The sequence below is a fragment of the Amblyomma maculatum genome, chromosome 2 (assembly GCF_055883805.1).
Source record: "Amblyomma maculatum isolate TAMU_Amacu chromosome 2, ASM5588380v1, whole genome shotgun sequence".
Classification (NCBI taxonomy): domain Eukaryota; kingdom Metazoa; phylum Arthropoda; class Arachnida; order Ixodida; family Ixodidae; genus Amblyomma; species Amblyomma maculatum.
In genome coordinates this window covers 64,196,668-64,222,950 of record NC_139345.1, presented here as the reverse complement: position 1 = coordinate 64,222,950, position 26,283 = coordinate 64,196,668, and the positions used below count along the sequence as shown (strand labels likewise).

General features: G+C 47.6%; 2 protein-coding genes and 1 pseudogene across 5 annotated transcripts in view; 1 reads left to right on the top strand and 2 right to left on the bottom strand.

Annotated features, from left to right (window-relative positions):
• The window catches only part of LOC146198821 (CREB-regulated transcription coactivator 1-like), a 76,243-nt gene extending 68,838 nt beyond the window's left edge, over positions 1-7,405 (top strand). For all 4 annotated transcript variants that reach the window (XM_084594307.1, XM_084594308.1, XM_084594306.1 and 1 more), the window contains one exon: positions 2,448-7,405. In XM_084594307.1, the coding sequence (XP_084450433.1) occupies positions 2,448-2,677 (230 nt within the window). In that variant the 3' untranslated portion in view covers positions 2,678-7,405. The remainder of the gene's footprint in view (positions 1-2,447) is intronic.
• Positions 7,406-7,541: 136 nt separating this feature from the next.
• LOC146198819 (apolipoprotein D-like) overlaps positions 7,542-26,283 on the bottom strand; it is a 49,402-nt gene continuing 30,660 nt past the window's right edge. The window contains exon 5 of the mRNA XM_084591983.1: positions 7,542-7,666. Coding sequence (XP_084448109.1) covers positions 7,542-7,666 — 125 coding nt within the window. The remainder of the gene's footprint in view (positions 7,667-26,283) is intronic.
• LOC146198820 (uncharacterized) lies at positions 12,185-13,213 on the bottom strand (annotated as a pseudogene).

Below are 26,283 nucleotides of genomic sequence, written 5' to 3'. Positions count from 1 at the left end.
CTTCAACTTTTGCCTTGAATGGGTAGCAAGAATAAATAGTGCCGTAGAAGTTCAGTTGACGCGGTACCTTCGCGGTGTCGATGAACGTGACTAAAATTGACTTGGTCCTGTCGAGCTGCCGGGCGTCGGCGATGGTGAAGTACTTGCTCTGATTAAGGGCCACAAGGTCTTGGAAGATTTCATCTTGCGTCTGATTGTAGACGGCTTTGTAAATAATGCCTCTTACGGCGTTGTCGGGGGCCGCGACATAAGCTTTCAGGGGGTACATCTGGTCGTTGAGGCGAAGACCTTGCATGCGGACAAACTGTTTCATTCGAGCTTCAGAAGGTGTGCTCACCGTGAAAGAGTTGTTGTGCGGGTTGATGCGCAACTTGTCGTTGATTCTCGCTTCGTGGTAATCGACTACTGCTTCAGCACAGATCAGAGGCAGAAGTGCACCTCCATTTATTAGGCGAAGATCCAAGCCCCCGCCCGGTCGGAAAACAACCTTGTAGTCCGATGTCGGCAACCGGGGAAGAGGAGCATGCCTCTTCAGCTTGAGAGTGGATGTCTTGCCTTTCGGCGCGGAAGCAAGGTTGTCCGAACTTGTCGAGGCTCCAGCAGACGCGGACGTGCCGCTGTCCGAGGCTTGCTTCAGGTTGGGGTAGAGCTTGTTCCGGGCCCGCACCGCATGGGTCCAACAAGGATCGTTATGAAATTCCTCTGGTGAAATATCTTCTCCTTCTACACCAACTTCCATCTTGAAAGATGAAGCAGTAAAGGAGTTTGGGCGATGAGCAGCCGGCGGCGCTAGGCCTGACCGGCAAATGTATGAGCCCTTGGTGAGCTAGGCCTGACGAGACGCGCTCGGCACGAAGACGAGATCTTCAAAACATGAGTAAATATGGACGTAGATTGTCCGAAAATGTCTCAAACTGGCGCAGAGCACCTTCACTGACCGATTTGATGGCGATCAGGTCATTTCAGGTCGTAATTCAGCCACGTAAGTTGAAAACCACAGGAGCCGATGTGAAATACGTCCGCAGGCTCCGAACGCCGCTGGTGCAGTCCGCCTTAGTTCATGGCTTTCTGCTGGATGATGCTTCTTAGAGGGAAGTTCCTGGCTTGTGATTCAAAGAACCAAGCATACACTGCTTTGCCCAGCTCTTCATAGAGTGGCTGCGTAACATTTTTGTGCTTCGAGGACGTGTGTGAATCAAGTGCCTTCTTTATGTTTTCTTTGTTTCTGAGTATTGTGGATAGCTAACTTGCAGCAATTCCAGACTCTTAGCAATAACCACTTTCTTCTTTCCGTTTTCTGCTGGGGTAGATGATTTGCGCTTTCTGCTCGAGCGAAAGGACTTCGCGCTTTTTCGCCTTGACATCATGTCCCGCAAATGAAAGCTGGTTGTCATCGTAGACACAGGCAGTGAGTGACGCAACTGCGAAACAAGGCCAAAATGGCAGAACTGGTGGAATCTTGTGATTACGTGCCTACTGTGGCTTTGGATTTGACTTGGACTTTTGTCTAGCCGGTAAAACATGTTTTGGTTTTGATTTTGCTTGCGAAAATTTCATTGAAGCGGAAACTCGCCCCAAAAATGGTTTGTTGTTCAGAAAAAATTTAGAGTACAATTCCTATGGAATACTGACGGGGAATAAAAAAATTCTTTGTTTTCGCAGTATTCGTTTGACATCCATCGTGTAAGTGTTCATTAGATAAAATTACTGTGATGCAAATGGTGTGATGCAAAGTGTTTTTATCGTACCGCACTAGAGAATTCTCGGCTGTAGGTGTCAGCCAGCAATGCGGCAGCACTTTGTACATTGCATGGTGGAAAACGGAGGCTTACTTTGGCCAGCCTGAACTATGGAGCCACCATGCTGTGAAGCGCTGACAGTTGAGTGGTAGCTATTGTGACGGGCACATCTGCGCAACTCAGAGGGACCACTTGGACACCGGCATCTCTCTAGTTTTGGTGGTGGCAGTGTGGTACGGGTGGTGGGGATATGCTGACGCTGCTGAGGACTGGAGGGGATAGCGCTGATATTGTGAGTCATGTTACCAGCTGCAAATGCACCCATCTCAGGCTGTGCCACTACACTATTGACACTTCAGTATTCACTGTCATTGCATGGGAGGAGTGTTGAAGTTTCCTTGCGACAGGCTTCATAGGTCATGGGTGCCCCTTCAGCGGTGTACGCTATCATAGGTGTGTGTCAACTGAGATGTTCTAAGTCGCTATAGTCATGAATGAGCACCAAATCCACAACGTTTAATGGTCAAGGATTTCATATAATTACATCGTGAGCAGAATCACCGCTTGAACAAATATACTGGAGCAGCAAAGTTCTTGCTGTAACTGTGAGTGCCTCAGAAAATTAGGGCGTGAAATTAATGCCCCAGCAGCGAAATGTCTCCTTTTAAAGTAGCCACAAACAAACACTGGGTTGCGTGTATTTTGCAGGGCCCGGCACAGACGAAGCAGCCCTGCTCAAGGGGGCGCTGCAACAGGCGAAAGTGGACGGCCAATCCCTGGGCTCATTTGACTCTGCTGACCTCTTCTCTACAGAGGAGGCTTTGCGTGCAGACCTTGGTCCCATTGACATTGATGGGCTGCAGATCCTGACTGATCCTGACATGGCAGTGATCAGCGACCCCGCTGCTGAAGAAGCCTTCCGCCTCGACCGGTCGTAGTGGTCGCCACAGCTATGGCCGCCCCAGGAAGAAGAAGAGTATGAAGAAGAAGAAGAAGTGCTGAGGGCGCCAGAGACTCCGCGGGCGCAGCCAGATGCGGGGCGAGCCACGGCTAGCGAAGACCGCCACGATTGAACCGAGGACAACACACAGACCTTGTTCCCTGCCTCCTGCCCTCTCTCTCTCTGTCTTGCTCTGTATCACTTGCTGCCATGCTCTCCCCATCTCTGGGATGTTCTTCCTCTCACTATTACCACCCTTCCCATTTTTGTACCTTTGCTGGCAGCACTCCATATACAGTCGACGGCCAGCTTGTCTGCGTGGGAGGGAGATGACCAGCTGGTGTGGAGCAATCCAGAGCAAGCCAACCACCATATTTTGAGCACACATTTCTTCTTGATTGACCTCCTCCATTTGTCTTGCTTGGGCGCTTACAACGAGTCCCATCACTTAGTGGGCAAATCTCAGCGAGTGTCAGCATCCGTTTTGTGACTTGCATGCTTGTAATTTAAGATGTGGTATAGAGGTCAAGGAGAAGAGAACTGCTGTCAGGCATGGTAGGGTGCACAGCGGGCCTTGGCAGTGTTTTGAGGGAAGTGCGAGGAGAGGCCCATTTGTTCCCTTTCAGCTTTCCTGCTGTTAGTGGAGGACTTGGGATAGCACACGCATGTTCTTATTCACCCTTTTGAGATCAGGCAAACCTGTCGAAGGTCTAGTGAACACCCATGCATTGGAACAGGCTCAGGATGGGTTTTGTACGTGTGTGCTTGGAGATGTGCTGTCGAGAAGCCAGCCTTGAAAATGCAAAGTGCACCTGCATGGCTGAAACACTGAAGCTAGCAGCCACAGTAAATGTAATTTGTGCCGTGATAGGCCAATGGTCTGCTGTGGCACTTTTTAGCAGCAATTTTTGGCACGTCACTGATATGACCTGTCTGTCAGAGGTTGCTGCGTTACCAAGCTCTGTCTGTCAGAGGTTGCTGCGTTACCATGCTAGCTGAATAGCTGCAGGTGCTGCCTTGAGACAAGACTGTGTCCTGTTTCTTTTTGCATCGACGAAAGGAGACGTTGCTGTTGGTGCATCCCACTGCTAGTTTCGATGTGATGGTGATGCCTCACAGTTGTGCGTCACTTTCCTGCACTGCTCTGGTGTTTTGGGCTTCTTTTCTTTTTATTTTGCTTGGATATTAGCTGCATCCTTCAGTACATGCATGCCTGCCAGCCATGTGAGTGTAGCAGAGTCACCAGATTGCTCTTGTAGCAGTGTCAACTTTTTTGTTAGAATGATTTGGATGTTGTGCTTTCCTGACTGCATACTTATCAAGAACTCGTAGGCTTGCAACAATTTTGCAAGGTAACGGTTAATTTTTTGTAGAACTGTCGTCCTGGTCATGTGCTGCACGAAGACAAGTGCAGCAGAGATGCGCACATAGTAATGGTTGAAGTTGTTGTCCTGAATCCGAATGGTTCGATCTCTTCCTGTAGCATAGGGCTCTGTTGTTTAGTTCTAAAGCTTTGCTCATCAAAGTCAGTGACGAAGGCCATTGATTGAGAGCTGTATTATTTCCCTCTGTTTGGAGCTGTGATGTGGCTCGTGATTGCGCGAAAGGTAGTAGCTGCCAGTGACAGGAAAATGAGTTACTCTCCACGTGTGCACATGTGAATGTCCATCATTTTCAATTCACGGGGACATGTATATAGTGTCAATTATGCGCTGTAATCGCAATGAGGGGCACACAGCTTGTTTGTTGACTGAAATCTGAAATTCAACTCAATGAAGTTCATTGCACCTTTGTATCCTTTCTTTTATATTGCACTAAACAGCAGCTTTTGTGAATTGTAGGACAGTTACACATTACACAAAGAGTCATGGTTCAGCTGCAGTGACATCTCTGCTGGCATCTACGGTGAAAGCAGATATTAATTCTAATTAGCCAGGTGGCTTAATCCATTCAGTGACACACACTTGCAACTATTAGCATTTACACTCGTTTGTGTGTTACATTGGGAAGGAGATTAAAGTCATTTTGTCCTGTTTGTTATGGTTACACCTTAAGCTCGACATAATTTAAGCGCATTAGCCGTGTAGTTGTTGTGATAGCAGTTCTTGCCATAGTAGTGTTGGCCATTTGAGCTGAGGAATTTCAGTATTTGCAGGTATTTTGCCCGGCATTACATTTTCACTAATACATAGCATGGTTCATTTCATATTGCTCATGTTTTGGTACTTTTTTTATGATGTCTTTTACACTGTGTCATGTCTCTTTTCATATCATTTGTCATCTATATAATTAACTTTTTCCTGTCACCCTTGGCAAGAGTGGAGCTCCGCTTGAGTGGTTTCTATATGTCTGTATTAATGATCTCTCCTACAAAGTACTTTACAGGAGCTAAACAAGGGTGCGATAATGAGCCTGCTGTACTTATTGCTGCTAAAGATTAGACTGATACTTTTGTTTCTGGAATCAAGAGTTGTTCCACCAACTGCCAGAAAAAAGTGCCAAGAATGAATAATGATGCCTTGGGAGCACTGCTGGTGACTCTGCGCATGGATGGAGTGCAGGGAAAATTATTTTTTTGTCAAGTCCCAGAGCAGAAGCAGTTTTGAACAGTAGAGAATATTGCTCCAGCATTCATGTATTCTGTGGAGTACATTCAAAAGGCTCTTCCACCGGCCAGGGCCAGCGCCGATGCCTGTTTTAGTGTTGACTTTTACTGTAAATTGGAGATTGCTGGGCTTCTTTTTAGTCCTTGACATTTTGTTGTATGGGCATGTGTGCAATGAGCTTGGGGCTAAAACCTGCAGTGTGTTCTGGTTGAAAAAAAAAGGGGGGGGGGGCTTTGTTTTATTTGCTGTAGATAGAAATTGAGTTCTCTGTCATTACCGAGCATTCCAATGGACTTTTAAGAGCTGTGGCCATGGAAATTAATGCACTCAAATTCTTGCTTGTTTTAGCAGTCGAGCTGGCAAGAGCACTTGTTGAATGCACTTTTTTTTAGAAATGGGCTCGACAATTCTTGTCGTTGCTGTCAAGGCTTGGCAAGTTTTGGTGAGTGGTGGTACCGTTTGTACAGAAGCAAGAACAAGTGTTCTTTTTTTATTGGCAGGCTGAAAAGAACGGTGTGCTTGCCCATTGCAGTACCATGGTGTTGGCGTCAACTGGGAATCTGTGCATTTGAGTGTGCGGTCGCTTGATGGGGAGCGACCAAGGGAAACTAGCGGTTCTGACCTTGTGGGAGGCACTTATGCCACCTTTGGCTGGCTGGAGTCTAAATGCATTTGTTGAAGAGCTCATGAAGTACTGGGGTGTTTATTTCGGCAGAGGACCTGCTTTCCACATGTTGTATATGTCTCGTGCCCCTCCCACCCCCTCCTGCCAGCCCATGTGATGCATTCGCAGACAGGTTCTTGTACATGGGTGCTTTTGTGCATGCATCTTTTCAGTGACGAAGGGCAGTGTGCGTGCTGTCGCAGGGACCGAACGTATAGCTCTTCCTTTCTGCATCCATCTCCCACCATTCATGAGAAGGGAAGACTGACGAGCAATGAGTGTTTTGCTGTACAGTTTCACTAGCTTTTTTAAAAAACTTCTAATTCTAGCTCTGTATCTTTCTCCCCTCCCAAGAAAAGTCTCATTTCTCGGCGCAAAAACTTGTGTGCAACGTTCAGAGCCATGGGTCATCGCATTCCCCTATCGTGTCATTATCACGATTTTTGTAGTGATTTTGTGGGCATTGCGAAAACGTTCGTGTCCGCCACATTGTGGTGCTTGGTTCAGTTGAGGAGGCTTCTCCCGTGAGCCTGATTCGAATCGCCTGTTTGCCGGACAGTGTGGGGCATATAGGTTAGAGTTCATGAGAACAAATTATTGTAGGCCTTGGAAAAGTGACGCTAGGTGAAGCTTGAAACCTGATTGGCTACATTATGAAAAGACAATACTGCACCTATGGGCATCTGCATTCATCTCTCTATTTTCACTTCACCTACACCCATGAACTTGTTGCCATTTTGAATGTGGTTGTTGAGACTCGAAGTATTGTTCTGATGAAATAACTGTCGTATGGGAGGTTGCTACAAAAATTGCCACCAAAGCGAATGAAACAGTGCACTCCTGTGGTTGAGACTGCAGTCTTGCCTAGTCGGGGTCATCAGCTTGCAGGGCATTGAATGGCGGGAGAAGCCACCACATACTGTGGTCAAGCCACTAGCGCATGTTTTTGTATAATACTGTACAGCATATAAACAGGAGCCCGCACTTTTGCGGAAATAAACTGCCATACTGCTCCCCCTCTGACTTGGTGTAGCACACCTGACACCAGAGAACGGATTTGAATGCCGTGTGTGAAAGCAATCAACTTGTAAAAAGTTCTGTTTTTTTTTTCGTCACTTTTTTTCTCTCGGCCTTTGGTTCTTGAGGTCCTCGCCCATTTCGTAGCGAGTGGCTGGCGCGCGTTGTCTTGTCTGTTGGCGTTTGTTGACATAACGGCTGCCCATTCTTTCACCCCCCTGCCGTTGTTTCGTGACCTTTCCGGGACGCTGCGTGCGAATGGCACCGCCTGGACCACACATGGTCGCCGTTCAAAGAGCGCGTCGCTGCACCCTTTGTTCGGGATTTTTTAGCGTCTTCTTGCCAAGTTGTCTGCTCAAGATATTATGTTGTTCGTGTTCGTAATGGTTTTATCATTTGTACAGTGAATCATTATCAATGAAAAAGTTGCAAAGTTTTCCCAGCTGCTGTGTTGTCTCTTTATTCGCCAACTCTCCAAACGGAGGAGGAGCCTGGCGTTGTTAGAGGAATTGCTGTTGACAATGCCCTTGTAGGAGCCTTTCGGTGATCGGTAGGCGGACCAGGGGTGGCCGGAGCTACTTGCAGGGCGTTTTGCTGAACAAGCGAGCAGGAATGCCGGTCCACTGCTGAACATAGCCACGCAAATTGGCGAGGTAAGGCTCTGTCACTGTGTGATTTCGGCAGAGGATCCAGACGTACACTGCATATAATAGGTTGTTGCTAATTAGGTATGTGAGGTTTTATTTCAACTGGAGGAAGAGCGAGCAGAAATGGCTTTGAGGTGCATACAATGCTTTTACCATCTTCATGAGCGCTTTAAATCGCTGGTGACTACCAAAAAGACGCTTCTCCGCTACTCTTTATTGCCCCCCCCCCCCCCCCCCCCCTAGAAATTTTGAACACCAGCGTCGTAATTTAAATTCTTGGGGAAAGCCTTGAGTGATTTGCTTAAATGCACAGCAAGTCGCAGTTATTTCATTGCTTATTGCCTTACTTTATAGATGAGTTCAGAACAGGACTGTTAGCCTGTACATCCTTCAATTCACTGTTATCCTTAAAGGGAATATGAAACGTATTCCGCGAAAAATGAGTTATGCGCGGCATTTCATAGTTTTTTGTCCGCTGAACAAGACATCCTAAAAACAAAGGCAGAATGGAGCGCAAACGGCTGTTTTTAAAAGAAAACGAGCTCCAGTGGGACTGCCCTCCAAGCAAACGCCGCTGTTGACGTCACAACCGCTCGTTCCGCATTTTCAACGCCCCGCCTCCGCCGCTTCCGGCAGCGACGAGGGCGTGACCGCGGAGCGTTTTTAACAAGCGATTTCTGTTCTTATCAATAGAATTGAAAAAAAAAAATGACAGGTATGATTAACAATACCCCTTCTTTCCAACCGTCAAATTTCATGCAATTTGAAAACCGCTTCATCTTCCCTCTAATTCGTAAAGTACACGGAAGAGAAATGGTATGGAAATGAAATTCTTGAACGATCAGAATGAGGGTTCATGGGTAGCCTCGCTGCGCTAGCCAACAATTCGACCTTTCCTTCAACTTTTGAACATTTCGTCTGGGTGCTGCTTATAAGTCCTCTTGTCAAAATATTGGCAAATGCACTGCTGCTTCCCCTGAATCCTTGTCCGCTTTGCTTGTTCTTAATTAATGGAAAGCTAGCCACAAGGTTGGCAGTGCCGTTTCACACTCCCACACGCTGCAAAGAGAACACTAGCTTTTAAGATGTCTAGCCCGTCATTCCAAACTTCAGCTACAAGTGCATTGCAAGTACTTGTGAACTATCTGACGCAACCAACCCAGTTAACCAATCTATGGGATGTTATAAGCTTTAACATGATATGCAGGATGTTGCCAGATGTCTTGATATGTCTCGTAGCGATCTTGTAGCTCAGCTAATGCACTACATTTTTTTCTATAAGACATCTTGCAGAAATCTAAGTATACTGCACATCAGTCAGTTTACCATGATAGCTATAAGGCGCGCGAAGTTCGGAATGGCGGAGGGTGCATTGCTGGCAATGCGTTCCATATTAGCACCGGCGCAGCAAATCGTTCCTCTGTGCGAATTGTTGCTGTCATTTTCCTGGCTTTTATCCCACATGGCTACATCGCTAGCTGACTTTGCCGTGGTGAACACTTAGAGTCTTTCAACCGACACTGCACCCAGTGAGGCTGAATACTGGTGTGGCTATGGGCTGTACCAACCGAGGCAGAAAGGAAGGTGTCAGCGACCTCTGTACATTCTGCACAGATACTCATGGCTTAAACTGCATTGCTTGGTGCCTGCATGCTGGAAACAGTGTAGATTGCATGCTTAATTCAAAAGCGCCGCACCTTGGGTACAACATTTTGCGAGCTGAAAAATCGCCAGAACAAACCTGGGACAATCGATATTTATAGCATGCAGAACAGTGCCACATATTGCAGACGTATGCGTGACCCTTAAATGTCTTGTAAGGAAGCCTTGTAAACTTCTGAAGCAGAAGTCTAAAGCATCTTGCGTATAAGCTGCCTTTTACTGCCTTGCGTAAGCAGACATAAAAATCCTTCAAAAGACAGCTCCCAGACATCTTGTTGATGATGTCTTCTAGAATAGCGTCAAGCGAAGCCTTGTAGATGTTTTTGGTAACTCAAGATGTCTGTGGCCGAAAAAAAATTCAGGGGGCGATTTGGCCCACTAAAATGCCTCACGGCGGAAGCCTCCGCCGCGGCTGCTTAGGCATCAGAGAGTAGAGAGATTTAGCTTACCGTGATCCGCCACCGTGACCCTCTACCGCGCGAGGGTGGGGCGCACAAGCTGATTGGTCCCGACGCGGCAGGTCTATGTGCCGACATCAAGTATGTGGCGCCATCTATCGGCGTCAAAGGGATCTGGACATGCGCAGTGGAAAGCACGGTGGCGGATCACGGTAGCTGATCGCGGATCACGGTAAGCTAAACCTCTTTAGTTTTAGTTTACCGTGATCCGCGCTCCGCTACACCGCTACTGTGTTCTGCCACCGCGTGTTCCACTGCGCATGTCCAGATCTCCTTGGCACCGATAAATGGTGCCACATACTGGACATCGGCTACCGCGTCGGGACCAATCAGCTTGCACACCCCGCCCACGCACGGTAGAGGGTCACAGCGGCCGATGGCGAATCACGGTAAGCTAAATCTCTATGCGAGACCGTTTGTGATTGACATACTCGGGGATAACTTTCTGTGGCAAAGTGGTGGAAGCTACGGAGCTGAAACGCGCCAGCTCACTCCGCACACGAATATAGTGTCTCCAGAAATTTCGCAGGTGATGCTCTAGAATGTTATACCATTACGGAACTATTCAGCTTATTGTTGATCAGGCTTATACTGCAGTACCAGCTATTATAGCGGGAGTTTAACGCAGCGTTCGTGTCAATGGCTGCGCGACCTGTCGACAGTCTCGCAAAGCGCAAGCAGCGCCACTCGAGGGGGGAGGGGGAAGGTGGCTGTTCCTGGCCTTGATAGGGCTGGGACTGGTAGGTCAACGCCGCTTGCGGCGTGGGCTAGCCTGCCACCAATTTTTTATCTGTTGCAGGCCGTCATTGCACCCGCCACCGATTTGGTGGTAGATGACGGCTGTTGCGGCGCCTTTCTCTCCCTTTTCTTCTCTACTTTCTATCCTGTTCGCACGAGGCAGCGGAGGTGGCTCAGCTACAGATCCAATAGCAGGCCCTTGCATTTTACTCTTTTTCACGACCCTTGGAGAAACCGGTTTGACTGGGCTGAGAATCAGGTGTGGGAGGAGAATCCGCAGCTTTTTCCTGTGTTATGAACACAGCCCAGTCTCCAATATGGTAGCGCCCTTTGGCCAATTTTGAAAAGGTCTGGGATGCGTCTGCCGCTTTTCTCCGCCCATATTTGCGCGCGTTCGTAGCGCGTCCGTAAAGAGTTCGTAACTCGTGTCTGTTTTTGACTGCGTACGTCGTGCGCGGTGTTGATTAGTCGCGACTTCATCTTCACAAGCCATCAGCGACGTAGAGGATCATGTTGCTGCTTAGTGGGAGCCAAGGAAACTGTTAAAGCTGAACAAGCATTGGCTCTTACTCGAAACTGCGACATTTTAATAAAGCCAAAGCTACGGAGCCGAAACGCATCATCTTTCTACGCAGCTGAATATAGTTACATGGTCAATTTCTGCAAAAACAAATTGAAGTCATAGCGCTAGTTATTTACGGTATATTGTTTATCACGGAACCGATTTTGCGAAATGAAGCTGTTATGCCTAAAACACTTTTCTTGGTTCCATCGGGTTTTCTCGTCTGAAGTCTGTTGCGGGTTTTCGAGACGCCCCTACCATAGCTATGCCCCTACTATGCAGACAAGATGACGACAGCCGTCTGCCCGGGTCGTTCCTGTTGTTCTTGTTCGTCCACTCCGCAAGGGTTGGAAGAGTTTTCACCAGACAAGATTCGAGTCACGTTCAAGAGACGCGCTGGCTGTCGAAGCAAACGAAGGAAATTATCTGCAGCGTCTATACAGACTGAAAGCCGCGCGGTCGAACTACATGGCGGAGTGACACGTTTAAAGATGTCCCGCCTCCCTATCTAAAAGTGTGTTTTATAGTAACACAGTCGGGAAAGCCTCGTCCCCGTAGCTTTGGCTCCATATACTGCGTCTTTTCTTTGATGTCAACTAATTTTAGACGCCGCTGATGCCTGCTGTGCGACGTCTATTTCTATATATGCTCTGTGGTGCGGCGTTCGAGGAAATTCCAAATGAAAGTCGCCGCACGGACGCCTGGATCGAACGCCCGGTGGAGTAAGCTTGGTGTGTATGTGTGTGAAAAAAGTTAAAAGTTGGTTCACAGGAAGGGAAAGGCGCAGTATCTGTCACACTTGCTCTGTGGACACCTGAACCGCGCCGTAAGGGAAGGGAGGAAGGTGGGAGTGAAAGTGGAAGGAGAGAAAGGGGAGCCGTAGTGGAGGGCTATGGAGTAATTTCGACCACCTGGGGATCTTTAACGTGCGCTGACAGCGCACAGCACACGGACGCCTCTTCGTTTCGCCTCCATCGAAACGCAGCCGCCGAGGTCCGGTTCGAACCCGGGAACTCCGGCACAGTAGTCGGGCGTCTTACCACTGCGCCACCCCGGCTGTGTGAACAACTTTTATTTCCACCAGAATGGAGGCCCCCTACTCCCCTCCACCGGCACGCAAGCCTAGGGGACGGGGGCCGGGACCTCCGCGATTAGAGGCAGGCAAGGAGGTCTTGATTCCTTGCGGCCTTTTCCGCCAGCCGGATGGCTTGCTTCTGAAGAGTTGGGTCCTTGCTCCGCAGAAGGGTTTCCCAGGCTTCTCTACTAAGTATTTTTGTCTTAACCCCTGGGGAGCTAGCGCATTCCCAAATTACGTGGTTGAGGGTCCCTCTATTCCCACATTGCATTTATCGTCATGTCGCTCATCTTTTCTGGACGTGATAGGCCCAGACCGGATGGATGTAATTCCCTGCCTGTAGACGCCGCCATGCGGTCGCCTCTTTGTTGTTCAGACGTTTATCTGGTGGTGGCACCAGTTTTCTGCTTTGTGTATAATTTTTTACTATTTCTGCTTAATTTAATAGACGTTCGTCCATGTTCTGGCAATCAGGCGGCTCCACAGTTACCCGGAAGTAGAGATCGGCTAACTCATGTGCCGCCTCGTTACCAGGGACAGACGCGTGCGCTGGAGATATTAAGCTGATTTTTCTATTCAGCCGTTTTCCGATCAGGATTCGCACCGCTTCTGGTGCGATCACTTTGCGTAATTGTAAATCTGTTTTATTGCCACTAATTATGAATTTTGCTTCCGTTTCTACTCAAGCAAGCGCTATAGCAACTTCTTCAGCTGTTTCTGAGTTGCGGCTTCCTATAGTGGCTGCCGATACTGGGGCGCCTCGGCCGTCGACTACCGAGGCTACTGCCGCACTTGACTTCCTACTCGCCGCATCAACGTATGCAACTGTCTTGCTGTCCAGTGGCTCGAAGCGCTTTTTGAGTGCTTCTGCTCTCTTTTGCCTCCTTTCCTCGTTGTATATGGGGTGCATGTGTCGAGGAAGAGGGGAGATGGTTAGCTTATCGCGGTATATCTGTGGGATGCTCGACTTTTGTTGCATCTCTCTGTTTGTCTGCAGGCATACCATGTTTAAAATGGCTCTTCCTGTTGTTGTCTGGCTTAGCCTTTCGAGTTGCGACACTCTGACTGCTTCTGCAATTTCTTTCCACGTATTGTGTACCCCCATAGCGAGCAGCATCTCTGTGGATGCACTCATTGGTAGGCCCAGGGCCCTCTTTATACATCGTCTAAAGAGTGCTTCTAATTTTCTTTTTTCCTATGCTCTAAGGTTTAAATACGGCGTAGAGTAGCCTATGCGGCTTATGACATATGCTTGCATAAGTCTGATCAAGCCCATTTTTTTAAGCCGCCCTTTAATGGTATTCTCCTGAATATGCCTAGGACTTGTGTGGCGTAGCCTTCGAGTCTCTTTTGTATTCCGTCGTTGTATCCATTCTCTTGAATGTATAGCCCTAGGATTCGTATTTGATCAACCTTTGGTACGGACATTCCTTCCACTTTGATATCGAATTCTCCGATTTGCTTGCACCTCAACGACATTGGGCTGTGCTAGACTAGTAGTTTGATTTCTGCGGTGAGCACGAAAGCCCCCTACTAGCCGCGTAGTCCACTACTGTGTCTGCCGCTGCCTGCAGTCGTCTCGCTATGCTCGCATCACTCCCTTGGTTTATCCAGAGATTGATGTCCGCGTACATGCTAAGTTTGAGCCCGTCAATCATGGAGGAAGGAAAAATTAGGAGGGAGCGCGCGGCAATATCCATGAAGCCTAGTCATAAAAAATAAAAGGGAGCGGGTCGGCCCCTACGTGTTAGACCACGTTATAGCGTGCGATGATATCTACTACCGCGCGCATGTGCAAATCGGCGCCCAGCAGCCCACACAGCAGACAGCCGCGCGCCCGCGCTACCCGCGCCATGGCAGACGTGCGCACTAAAACGCTCCGACATCGAAACATAGGGTCTAACTAGGAGAGCGAAAAAAGGGGGAGGGAGCGGCTTCATCGGCACTTGGCTTGTAAAGGTTGGCCGCGTGACCTCATGCTCCCTCCTAGTTTTTCCTTCCTCCATGCCCTCAATGTTGCTCAGCGCTTTTGGGAGACCCCTCATTGTCACGTTGAAGAGGAATGGGGAGAGAACCGATCCCTGCGGTGTGCCCCTGCTTCCTAGCTGCAATGTGGGAGACTCAATGTCTTGAAATTTAATACAGGCTGTTCTGTCTGTTAAGAAGTCTCTTATGTAGTTATATGTTCTGGATCCCACTCCGATCTCCTGGAGACCACTGAGAATCGCCTCATGCCTGTCGTTGTCGAAGGCTTTCGTTAAGTCCAGCCCCAAGATTACTTTGGCGTGCCTAGATCGTGAGTCTATTATGTCGTTTTTTAGTCGGAGCGTCACATCCTGCGTGCTCAAGCCTGGTCGGAAGAATCTCCTGGTGACGTTATGACCAGTCATGACGTCACGGCCGATGAAGTCACCACGTGACGGCTATGGACGTCTCGAAACGTCTAACCATTACTATTGGTTACCGATAGTTAATCATGACTTGCACTTTCTGAGTACTAGTTAGTTCGGTTAGTATGGTATAGTGATAGTTACGATGACCTCCAAGTGCATGGGTTCCTATGGGCATCTGCTTAACTATTTTGTTATTAGTCGTAAATTATGAAATTATCTTGAAAATGTCTTAAATCATATGTTCCGATATCATCCGATTACTGCTGATTAAGTATCAATTCAATGGTCAATCAATTTCAAACGCCGCTGATGCCTGCTGTACTGCTCTGTGGTGCGGCTTTCGAGGAAGCTCCAAATGAAAGGCGTCGCATGGACGCCTGGATCGAACGCCCGGCGGGGTCAGCTTCGTACTATGCGCGAATCTCCTGGTGACGGCATTTCCAGCCCCACGTAGTCAGTCAGGAGCAGCCACCTCCCTCTGATGTAACCTTAAGGATCCCTAGGTAGTCGAAATTACATGCACCCAAACAAAAAAAACGCAGAGAACACAGAACCAAAACAATCGCTAAAAGAATGAAACACAAAGCAGTCGAGGAAGTTGCTTATGCAGACGCACCATGCGGACGACACGGAGCATGTCGTTTCGGCCACGCACCCGTGACGTTATCACAGCTGAAGAGGTCACAATAGTGCTCGCATGCACTGGCACACATGCTAAAACTATAATCAGCGACAGCAAAACGGCTGTCTGGAATCTTGGAAAAGGGCGGATCTCAGAGGAGGCCAAAAATATTCGTCTCACAAATCCCATTACTAAAACCATATCCATCACGGATACCAGCACACGAGTCTGCCCCTGGCAACGAAGCTGTGCACCTGCTGGCCCGAGATCTCTACCACCGGGCAGCGGTAGAACAGCCCGAATATTAGGGAATTAAAGATTGCGCTATCACATACATTGAGATCACCGAATCTCATAAACTAGATCGAAATGTCTACCCTCACCCAGATCGGTCTCTCACTAACAATGAAGTACGCATCTGGAGTCGATTACAAGCTGGTAACTACATCTGCCCGGTCTGGGTTTTCTTAACACAGACCGGGGAGGAAGAAGATTTTAAATGTAAAAATTGCGGCCAAAAAGGCACTCTAGATCATATAATATGGGAATGCGCCGACTCCCTAGGCGCCGACATTAATATTGACAGTAGAGAAGCCCGGGAGGTTTGGCTGCGGAGCGGAGACTCACCGTTCAGCGGTACGCGACCCGCCTGGCGGCTGAGGCCATGAAGATTTCTTGTAACCTCACCTCACCCGCCCCCCGACCTGCGTGCCGGGAGCGGGAGATGAAGGGCTCCATTTTGGTGGAACTAAAGTTTTGATTCATTCATACTCCGTAGCCCTTAAAGCGGCACCCCTTCTCTCTTCGTGCTTTCAATCCCACCTCCTTTCTTTTCCTTACTTGCGGTTACGGAGTAAAGTGTGCGCGGTTCAGGTATCCAGAGAAAAAAGTGCGACATAACTGCGCTTTTCCTTTCCTGTAAACCAATTATTAATATTCCGTTCAGCTTAAATTTACCTAGGGCCTTTTTCCGATGAACACATTTCGCGGAATATGACAGATCTCGCCCACAGACCTCGAGCACAGGTCTCGTGCATGGGATTTCGTTCCATGAGTCTAGAAAAGCTTTCGCTTCAAAAAGTATTCGTAAAAGTATCCTTGGGTATTTGAAAAAAGTTTTAAGCTTTTAACTTTTATACAAGTTTTTTATCGGATTATCTTAATCACGTGACACGGAAGAAACCTTGCAGAACTATATGTGACTCATTAGAGAGTTTTAGCTTACCATGATCCGCGATCCGCTACCGTGATCCGCCACCGCGCGTTCCACTGCGCATGCCCAGACACCCCTTAACACCGATAGATGGTGCCACATACTAGATGTCGGCACACAGACCTGCCGCGTCGGGACCAATCAGCTTGAGCCCACGCGCGGTAGAGAGTCACGGTGGCGGATCGCGGATCACGGTAAGCTAAATCTATTTTTCCCTAGGACCATGTATGGTGCAGTGCCTGGTCAAGATGTCCTTAAATGAGTCAGAAATGGACATTACTCCTGCAGCCAAAACTTTCTTTTTTAGACTACTTAGCGGGACTTCGCCGGTTAAAATGTGGTCGCAAGAGAAAGGAATTATTGTCCCATGGGGAGTCGGCTGCTTGTTAGGTAAAAAAAGACGAAACCTTAGAACATGCTTTCTTGGAATGCTGGGACGCAGTTTTCTGCCGGGACACCCTCCAAAGGACTCTTAAAAAAGGTTTTCCGCTTGACCCTCACGGAATCGGGTATCTCTCGATTGAAAACGAGGACGGTATTCCACATGACCTTAATGTTATGGCGTTAGGCCTCGCGTCATGTATATCTTGACGCACCACCAGTTAGAGACTACTTTAAGGAAATTTGTGTTGCAAGATATTGTGAACTTATAAAACGTGTGGATCCAGCTCCTGACTGGTTCCCGCACATTGAAATTTTGAAATCTTTAAAATAATTTAAACCTTGGTACGTCAGTGAAATACGGCTGACGGTTCCTGTGTAAATATTGTGATTTTTGAGTGCAAAAAGTCCTCCTTGGACTGCACAGCCTGTGGAAAACACGTATGTTGGATCGGAATGCTAATCTCCCCCGCTACTCATTTCGGCCAGATGCGACACCAGCTTAGAGACGCTTACGAAGATAGTAACTATGAACCGGACTGGTTGCCATTGTTGATGTGTTGTCTTTCCTTGCCACCGTTTTAGTGAAGTCGTGCTAAGTCGTATTCTAGTTGTGTGGTGTTGTGTTGTATGTTTAAACTGGACTTTTCGCCTACAGGCTGATTACTTTGTAAATAACATATATAGCTCTACGCTGATTTTAAAAGCATGTAATAAATACCATGCTGAAAAAAAAAAAAATCTTCTGTGGTGTATTGATTGCGTGCTCGTATTGCAATCTGAAGGGCCGGAGTTCAATTCTTCGGAGCAATTGTCATTTTTTTTTTTGCTTTCTCGCCGATTTTCGCGTTACAACGGCGAACGACCACGCCAACACTGTTTTTTTTTTCTACACGGAGCTCTTAACGCTACCGCGTTAATATTCATATTGACCTAAATTTCTGGAGATTATAATAACAAAGCAAACTAAGTAAGCTGGAAAGAAAATAGGTCGACCCGCCGCGGTGGCTGCCTTTCGACGGATGCGCTAGGCATGAGCGGATGCCGCGGTGGTGCAGTGGGTAGGGTTTTCGACTGCTGTGCCCAAGGAGGCTGGATCGAATCCCGCTTGCAGCGGCCGCTTTTTGATGGAGGGAAACAAAGCAAGGCGCCCGTACAACGCTCGTTGTAAGAGCCCCAGGTGGTCGAAATTCCCTGAGCCGTCTTCTAATCTCCTATAGCTTGAGTCGTTTTAGGACATTAAACCGTTCTTCCATGGTTCCGGTACCGTCGATGACACCAGGCGCTGCGTATACAGGGTGGCCAGTTTTTCTAGCACGATATCCCCCCCCGTCCTTCAGCAAATCTGTAGTTATCTGATCCTCTCCAGCTGATTTCCCCCTTTTCATAGTTTCTAGTGCTTTTTTGACCTCGTCCTTCGTCACTGGTGGAACGTCTGACTGTTTTTCCCTACCGCCAATCTCATTACGGTCCTGACTACTTTGGCTACTGTAGAGATCTGTATAGAACTCCTCGGCTACTTTGACTATCTTGTCTATATTAGTGATGACGTTGCCCGCCTTGTCCCTTATCGCATACATCTGGTTTTTGCCTATGCCCAATTTCTTCTTTACCGCTTTAAGGCTTCCCCCGTTTTTTACAGCATGCTCAATTTTGTCCATGTTATACTTCCTTATATCGGCTACCTTGCGCTTATTGATTAGCTTTGATATCTCGGCCAATTCGATCTGGTCTGTTGGATTGGAAGCTTTCATACTCTGGCGCTTCTTAATCAAATCTTTCGTCTCCTTAGACAGCTTACCGGTATCCTCTCTAACTATCCTACCGCCTACCTCTACCGCGCACTCAGTAATGATATTTCTGAAATTATTGTTCCTTGCCTCTAGGGTAATGTCGCCATCCTCAGTTAGAGCTGAATACCTATTCTGTAGCGAGATCCTGAACTCTTCTGCCCTCCCCCTCACAGCTAATTCGTTGATGGGTTTCTTTCTTACTAATCTATTGCGTTCCTTCTTCAGATTTAGGCTAATTCGGGACCTCACCATCCTGTGGTCACTGCATCGCATTTTCCCGATTACCTCTACATCCTGCACAATGGCGGGGGTTGAACACATTATGAAGTCGATTTCATTTTTAGTCTCTCCGTTAGGACTTTTCCATGTCCATTTCCGGTTCTTCCATTTGCTGAAGAAGGTATTCATGATTCGTAAGTTATTGCGCTCTGCAAACTCAACTAGTAACTCCCCCCTGCTATTCCTAGAACCAATGCCATAGCCACCTACTGCCTTGTCTCCTGCCTGTTTTTTCCCTACCTTGGCATTGAAGTCGCCCATTAGTACAGTATACTGCGTTTTTACTTTTCGCATCGCCAATTCTACATCTTCATAGAAGCTTTCAACTGCCTGGTCATCATAACTACATGTAGGTGCATAGGCCTGTACAACCTTCAGTTTATACCGCTTATTAAGCCTAATTACGATGCCTGCAACCCTCTCATTAATACTATAGAATTCATCTATATTACCCGCTATATACTTATTGACAAGGAAACCTACTCCTAGTTGTCGCCTCTCCGGTAAACCTCGATAACACAGTACATGCCCATCCTTCAGTATATGCCTCATTCGGCCTCCTAACCTCACTACGCCCTATGACATCCCATTTCATGCCCTCTAGTTCCTCTAACAGCACTGCTAAACTAGCTTCACTAGCTAGGGTTCTAGCATTAAACGTTGCCAGGGTCAGTTTCCAATGGCGGCCTGTCCAGCGGAGCCAGGCTTTCTTAGCACCCCTGCTGCGTCACAGGTCTGACCGCCGCCGTGGTCAGTTGTTCCGCAGCCGCTGGTGACTGAGGGCCGGGGTTTTATGGAGCTTATCATAGGAGGTTGTGGCCAATTACTGCACCAGGGTGGCCAACTCCTGTTCTGGTGAGGGAGTGCGTTGCCGGAGGTGTTCACCGGCATCAGGTTGCACCCCAAACTTGTGCATGCAATTCCATCGACACGCGGATTTTTTATTTTTTTTTATTTATTTTTTTTTATCCGGTGGAGAATTGCGCGGCACCGGGGGTTGAGCCCCCGTCCTCTTGCATGCGAGGCGGATGTTCTACCGCTACGCCACCGCTGCACTCCGCTGCACTCCAAACATTATCCTCATTCACAAGAAAGGGGACTCTAAGGACCTTAAAAATTACAGACCAATCAGCTTACTGTCTGTTACGTATAAGGTATTTACTAAGGTAATCACTAATAGAATCAGGACAACCTTAGACTGCAATCAAGCAAAGGATCAAGCAGGGTTTCGGAAACGGTACTCTACTATCGATCATATCCATACCATCAATCAGGTGATCGAAAAATGCTCGGAATATAACCAGCCCTTATACATAGCATTCATTGATTACGAAAAAGCATTGAAACCTGGGCGGTGATGCAGGCATTGCGAAATCAGGGGGTAGACGAGCCGTACGTGAAAGTGCTGGGAGATATATATATAGTGGCTGCACAGCAACCATAGTTCTGCATAAAGAAAGTAACAAAATTCCCATAAAGAAAGGTGTTAGGCAAGGAGACACAATCTCCCCAGTACTATTCACAGCTTGTTTAGAGGAAGTATTCAGAGACTTGGAATGGGAGCAGTTAGGGATAAGGGTAGATGGAGAATACCTCAGTAATCTGCGATTTGCTGATGACATTGCCTTGTTAAGCAACTCGGGGGATGAACTGCAAATAATGATTGATGACCTAGACAGAAAAAGTAGAAAGTTAGGCTTGAAAATCAATATGCAGAAGACTAAGGTAATGTTCAACAGCCTCGGGAAGGAACAGCAGTTTACATTAGGTAGCGAAATACTGGAAGTAGTAGGCGAATATGTCTACTTAAGACAGGTAGTAACCGCAGATCCGGACCATGAAAAGGAAATAACAAGAAGAATAAGATTGGGATGGAGCGCATTTGGCAAGCACTCGCAGATTATGACTAGCAGCTTACCGGTATCGCTCAAGAGGAAAGTATACAACGGTTGCATCTTACCTGTACTCACCTATGGGGCTGAAACGTGGAGGCTAACCAAGAGAGTTCTACTTAAGTTGAGGACAACCCAGAGGGCTATGGAACGAAAAATGGTAGGGGTAACATTAAGAGATAGAAAGCGTGCAGAGTGGGTCAGAGAAATAACTCAAGTTACCGACATTCTAGTGGAAATTAAGAAGAAGAAATGGACATGGGCAGGACATGTAGTGCGAAGAGAGGATAACCGATGGTCGCTGAGGGTAACAAACTGGATTCCAAGGGAAGGAAAGCGTAGCAGGGGGCGGCAGAAAGTTAGGTGGACGGATGAGATTAAGAAGTTCGCAGGGGTCAAGTGGATGCAGCTAGCACAGAACCGGGTTAAGTGGAGAAATATGGGAGAGGCCTTCGCCCCTGCAGTGGGTATAATCAGGCTGATGATGATGATGATGATGAGGACATTAAACCCCATAAACCCAACGAAGCCTAGAAGGGGCCAGCCCTCAAAGCATTAGGTGGTGGCCCTTATTTCTGGACCCAAATGGCGTCTCTTGCCCGACCAAGGCCTGTTGGGCCTCCAGGTCAGAGCATGACGGGCAGGGTCGCCTTCCAGTCTTCCCGCGTTGGGTTCGGGTAAGGCGACACCGCTACCTTTCTTCATATATTAGATGGACACAGACGGGTAAAGCATGCAGACCACTTAAAACAGCCAAATGTGGCCTTGGAGCAGTGGGAGTGTGCGGCTGACCGGCGGCACCTTGGAAGTCCAGGAGGCGTTCATTGCCGTCTGCTTTGCTGCAATCACGCTCTTCATCCCTAAACAAACGTTTGTTTTTCCCCCTACTACACAGAAAGATTCGCAACCAGCAATATAAAGAATTCGGAGCCACAGCAGTAATTGAGGCGTAATTTTTTTGGAGTACTGCTCTAATCAAATAATGCTGAAACAATTTTAGTAGGACCCTTTAAGACTGCAATGCAAAATCATGAACCCGACCACAAAGGCGACAGGAGCCTATTCACAGTGCACTCTACAGAGCCGGCATGGTTGTCACTTCCGTGCTTAAACAAGCTACGACGGATTGCGGGATGTAAGCACTCACACGCTGAAATCCACTCACACACACAAAAAAAAAAAAGCTCAATAATCGGAGCTTACCACTCGGGTCACGTACTAGAGACGCTTCCAACCGGACGTCAGCTGAATTGCTGTCGCGTTGCCGACAGAATCTTTAAGAAGGCGTATGTTTCTTCAAAACATCACACTCGTCGGTCCGCTTTTGCATCTAGACGCCCGCCAGCAGACCAAGCCAATCTGTATGGTCAGCTTCCCATATGTGCACTTATGCTACAGTGTACAAGTTACGCATGGATGCGATGAGGAATACGCACAAGGTTCCTACACTCTCGCCACTACTCCCTTCGCATGCCTTTCCAAATGCGCCCGATTTCTTCATACTGCTGCTGATGAAACCCGCTGGCAGTTCTTGCAATCAGTGGGGAAGGTAAAGCCTTTGCTTTAAAATCAGGGCTTAAAGTCTGAAGGGTCTGGAGGGGCCTGAAATCCCCCACCAGCATTTAAGAGGGGTCTGAAACCCCTTCGCTCTCGTATATTGTATTTCTCAGTAGGTTTTAATAAGAAGTCATCATATTTTCGAGAACCCGCGGAGAAAAATTGATTTCTCCCTTTAGATTTGTATAAAACGATGTGCGAGGCAGGCCACCAGTCTTATTCTTTCTCCCTCTTTATTTCTCTTTCCACCTGTGTTCGAACACTAGAGCCCCCCCCCCCCCCCCCCCCCCCCCCCTTTTTTTTTCAGATGTAGAAGAATTCAAGTGCTGTTTAAAATAATGCTTGAGATTAGAAATGACATTAGCAATTGCTTCGAAGCGCAGGGAATACGAAGCGTGCGTTCTGAAAAGCTTTTTCACGAGGATGGAAATATCAATGCACTGGAAATGATTTAGAGTTTTGAAGTACATGCGTACGTCGTAGGCCAGTGCTAAACTTTTCGGCATGAACGAGATTGACGATCGAACCACCACCGCGGCCTCTACATATTTTTGAAGAAGAGTAGCGCGACTTAGGCAAGGTCGAAAGGAAGACACACGTCACTACAGCTAGAAGCAATATGAGAGGGGACACGGGGGGTGCATGACCTTCGCATTTCGCAAAGCGCTGCCACCATCAGAATACAGAAATAGGTGGCACCAGGGGCATGCTCGGAAAGAGCAGCCGAGAAAACCTACTTTGCATGCGCCTTTACCGCTTTAGAAAGAATGGGTCCTCCTTTAAGCTCATTTCAGAGCGCTGGCGCTGGCATTTCAGAGCACATAGATTCCAAGGGTAAACTTAGTAATTCTTGTGGTCGGTAAGTGCCCGCGGTGAGCACGGAAGACTGTGGACCTAACGCTCTCACCGCTGCCGTGCCCACGTTGAAACGAAACCGTGGAAACGACGGAGCTTGCCTGAATGGAAAGTAAAAAAATTACGAGGGACTTTAGCGACTAAAGTAGTGAAAGGCGAAAGCCTGAGTGCCGCATTCTGCTACGTAACTGTTGCGCATGTAGTGATGAATGCTACTGCGAGTAAAGTGAGCGACTACTGTTTCACGTTCTGCTAGTGCATTGAGCTGTCAAGTGGGGACGAGTTTTGGAATGTGCCAAGAATTGTCTACACCAAGCCTAGATACGTCTAAGCTTAGATAATGTAACCAGTCAATAATGAGGCAATAATTATAATAGTCAACAATTAATTAGTAATCGAGAAATAATAATTGATAATTAGTCATTAATGAATTATTTAGTGACTGATTGATCAGTCATTAATAATAATTAGGTCATTAATTTGTCATTATTCAGTAGATAATTAGTAATTAATCATTATTCATTGATAATTGATACTTAGTAATTAATTAATCATTAACTAGGTATTTGGTCATTGATTGGCATATGGCCATATAAGGCACACATTCACGCATACTGTGGTGGTGCTCTGTGATTGGTCGAGACCTTCATGCCGTCAGCCTATCTCGACTAATCAGAGCCGCCGCAAAAGCGGGACACATTTTCTCCACGACAGTATGAACCATTAAAGGCTTTCGCCTTAAAAACACAAGAAAGGGCGCATACACATGGGTACGAACGCCACGAAACAGTCTCGGCCCTCTTGACGAAGAAACATGCACGAAAGCCATGCCTTTTCCATTACCAGTGACTCGGCAGGGAGCCGCGGTGTGCTTCATCAAGTATTACATGGAGAAAGGAAACATTAAGCACTAGCTGCAATGAGGTACAGGCTACCAGGCGTCACTTACTTGTGTGAAGCCAGAGGGAACGGCGGCAGCGGTACACGATGGCGCACTTGTCGTAATCCGTGTAGAGGACCCAGAAAGGACGCTGCTCCGGGTCTGCGAACAGAAGTTAGGACAGCATGACAGTCTTTGGTCAGTTCAGACACGGACTATGGACACACACACACACACACACACACACACACACACACACACACACACACACACACACACACACACACACACACACACACACACACACACACACACACACACACACACACACACACACACACACACACACACACACACACACACACACACACACACACACACACACACACACACCACACACACACACACACACACACACACACACACACACACACACACACACACACACACACACACACACACACACACACACACACACACACCACACACACACACACACACACACACACACACACACACACACACACACACACACACACACACACACACACACACACACACACACACACACACACACACACACACACACACACACACACACACACACACACACACACACACACACACACACACACACACACACACACACACACACACACACACACACACACACACACACACACACACACACACACACACACACACACACACACACACACACACACACACACACACACACACACACACACACACACACACACACACACACACACACACACACACACACACACACACACACACACACACACACACACACACACACACACACACACACACACACACACACACACACACACACACACACACACACACACACACACACACACAGACCACACACACACACACACACACACACACACACACACACACACACACACACACACACACACACACACACACACACACACACACACACACACACACACACACACACACACACACACACACAGCAACACACACACACACACACACACACACACACACACACACACACACACACACACACACACACACACACACACACACACACACACGACCACACACACACACACACACACACACACACACACACAAACACACACACACACACACCACACACACACACACACACACACACACACACACACACACACACAACACACACACACACACACACACACACACACACACACACACACACACACACACACACACACACACACACACACACACACACACACACACACACACACACACACACACACACACACCACACACACACACACACACACACACACACACACACACACACACACACACACACACACACACACACACACACACACACACACACACACACACACACACACACACACACACACACACACACACACACACACACACACACACACACACACACACACACACACACAGCACGCACGCACGCACGCACGCACGCACGCACGCACGCACGCACGCACGCACGCACGCACGCACGCACGCGCACTTCTAAGATGCAGACAGCTAAAGTAGCAGTGGCACGGCCGCTGAATGGAGGCGCACTTCCAAGTACGCCTCCACTGAGCGGCCGTGGCAGTGGTATCCAATAAAATCGATAAAAAACAATTTTGATGACTATCGACCAGTTTCTATTCGAAAACATTATAAAAACTGATTTTTAAACTGGTTGGCAGCTTTTAAATAAACAGTATGATTACCATCCAGCCGCACTCGCTCTTTTACACCAGAATGAATATTTATTAGATTATAGAAAATCACTTGATTGCATAAATCATAGCATCTTGTTTTCCAAAGCCTGAACTATATAGTTGAAGAGGAAATTATTATTTTTGAATTAAACCTTACTTAGCGTTTAGAAAAAAGTATGCCCATAATAAATGAACATAAGTCAACTCCATGAATGACCTCCTGCGGGTTACCTCCAGGGAGTATCTTGGAACCGTTTAACTATACATTAATGATATGAATGGGGATACTAGAGCTCGGTTCGTAGCGTATGCTGATGACACCAGTTTGTTTTTATCTGGCGATACCAGGGCAAGTTAAGAGGCAATACGACGACGCTCTTGAAGAAAATACAAATATAGCCTCGCAAAAATCTCTGCAAATACTGCAAAATCTAAGGCTATACTTTTTGTCCCCAAAGACAAAAAGTGCAGTGCACTCGCACCACTGTTCTATAATAAACAGAGTGAATTAGCAGGGCCATTTAGGTCATTTGGTTAATATTCACACAAAATATGTTTTGGG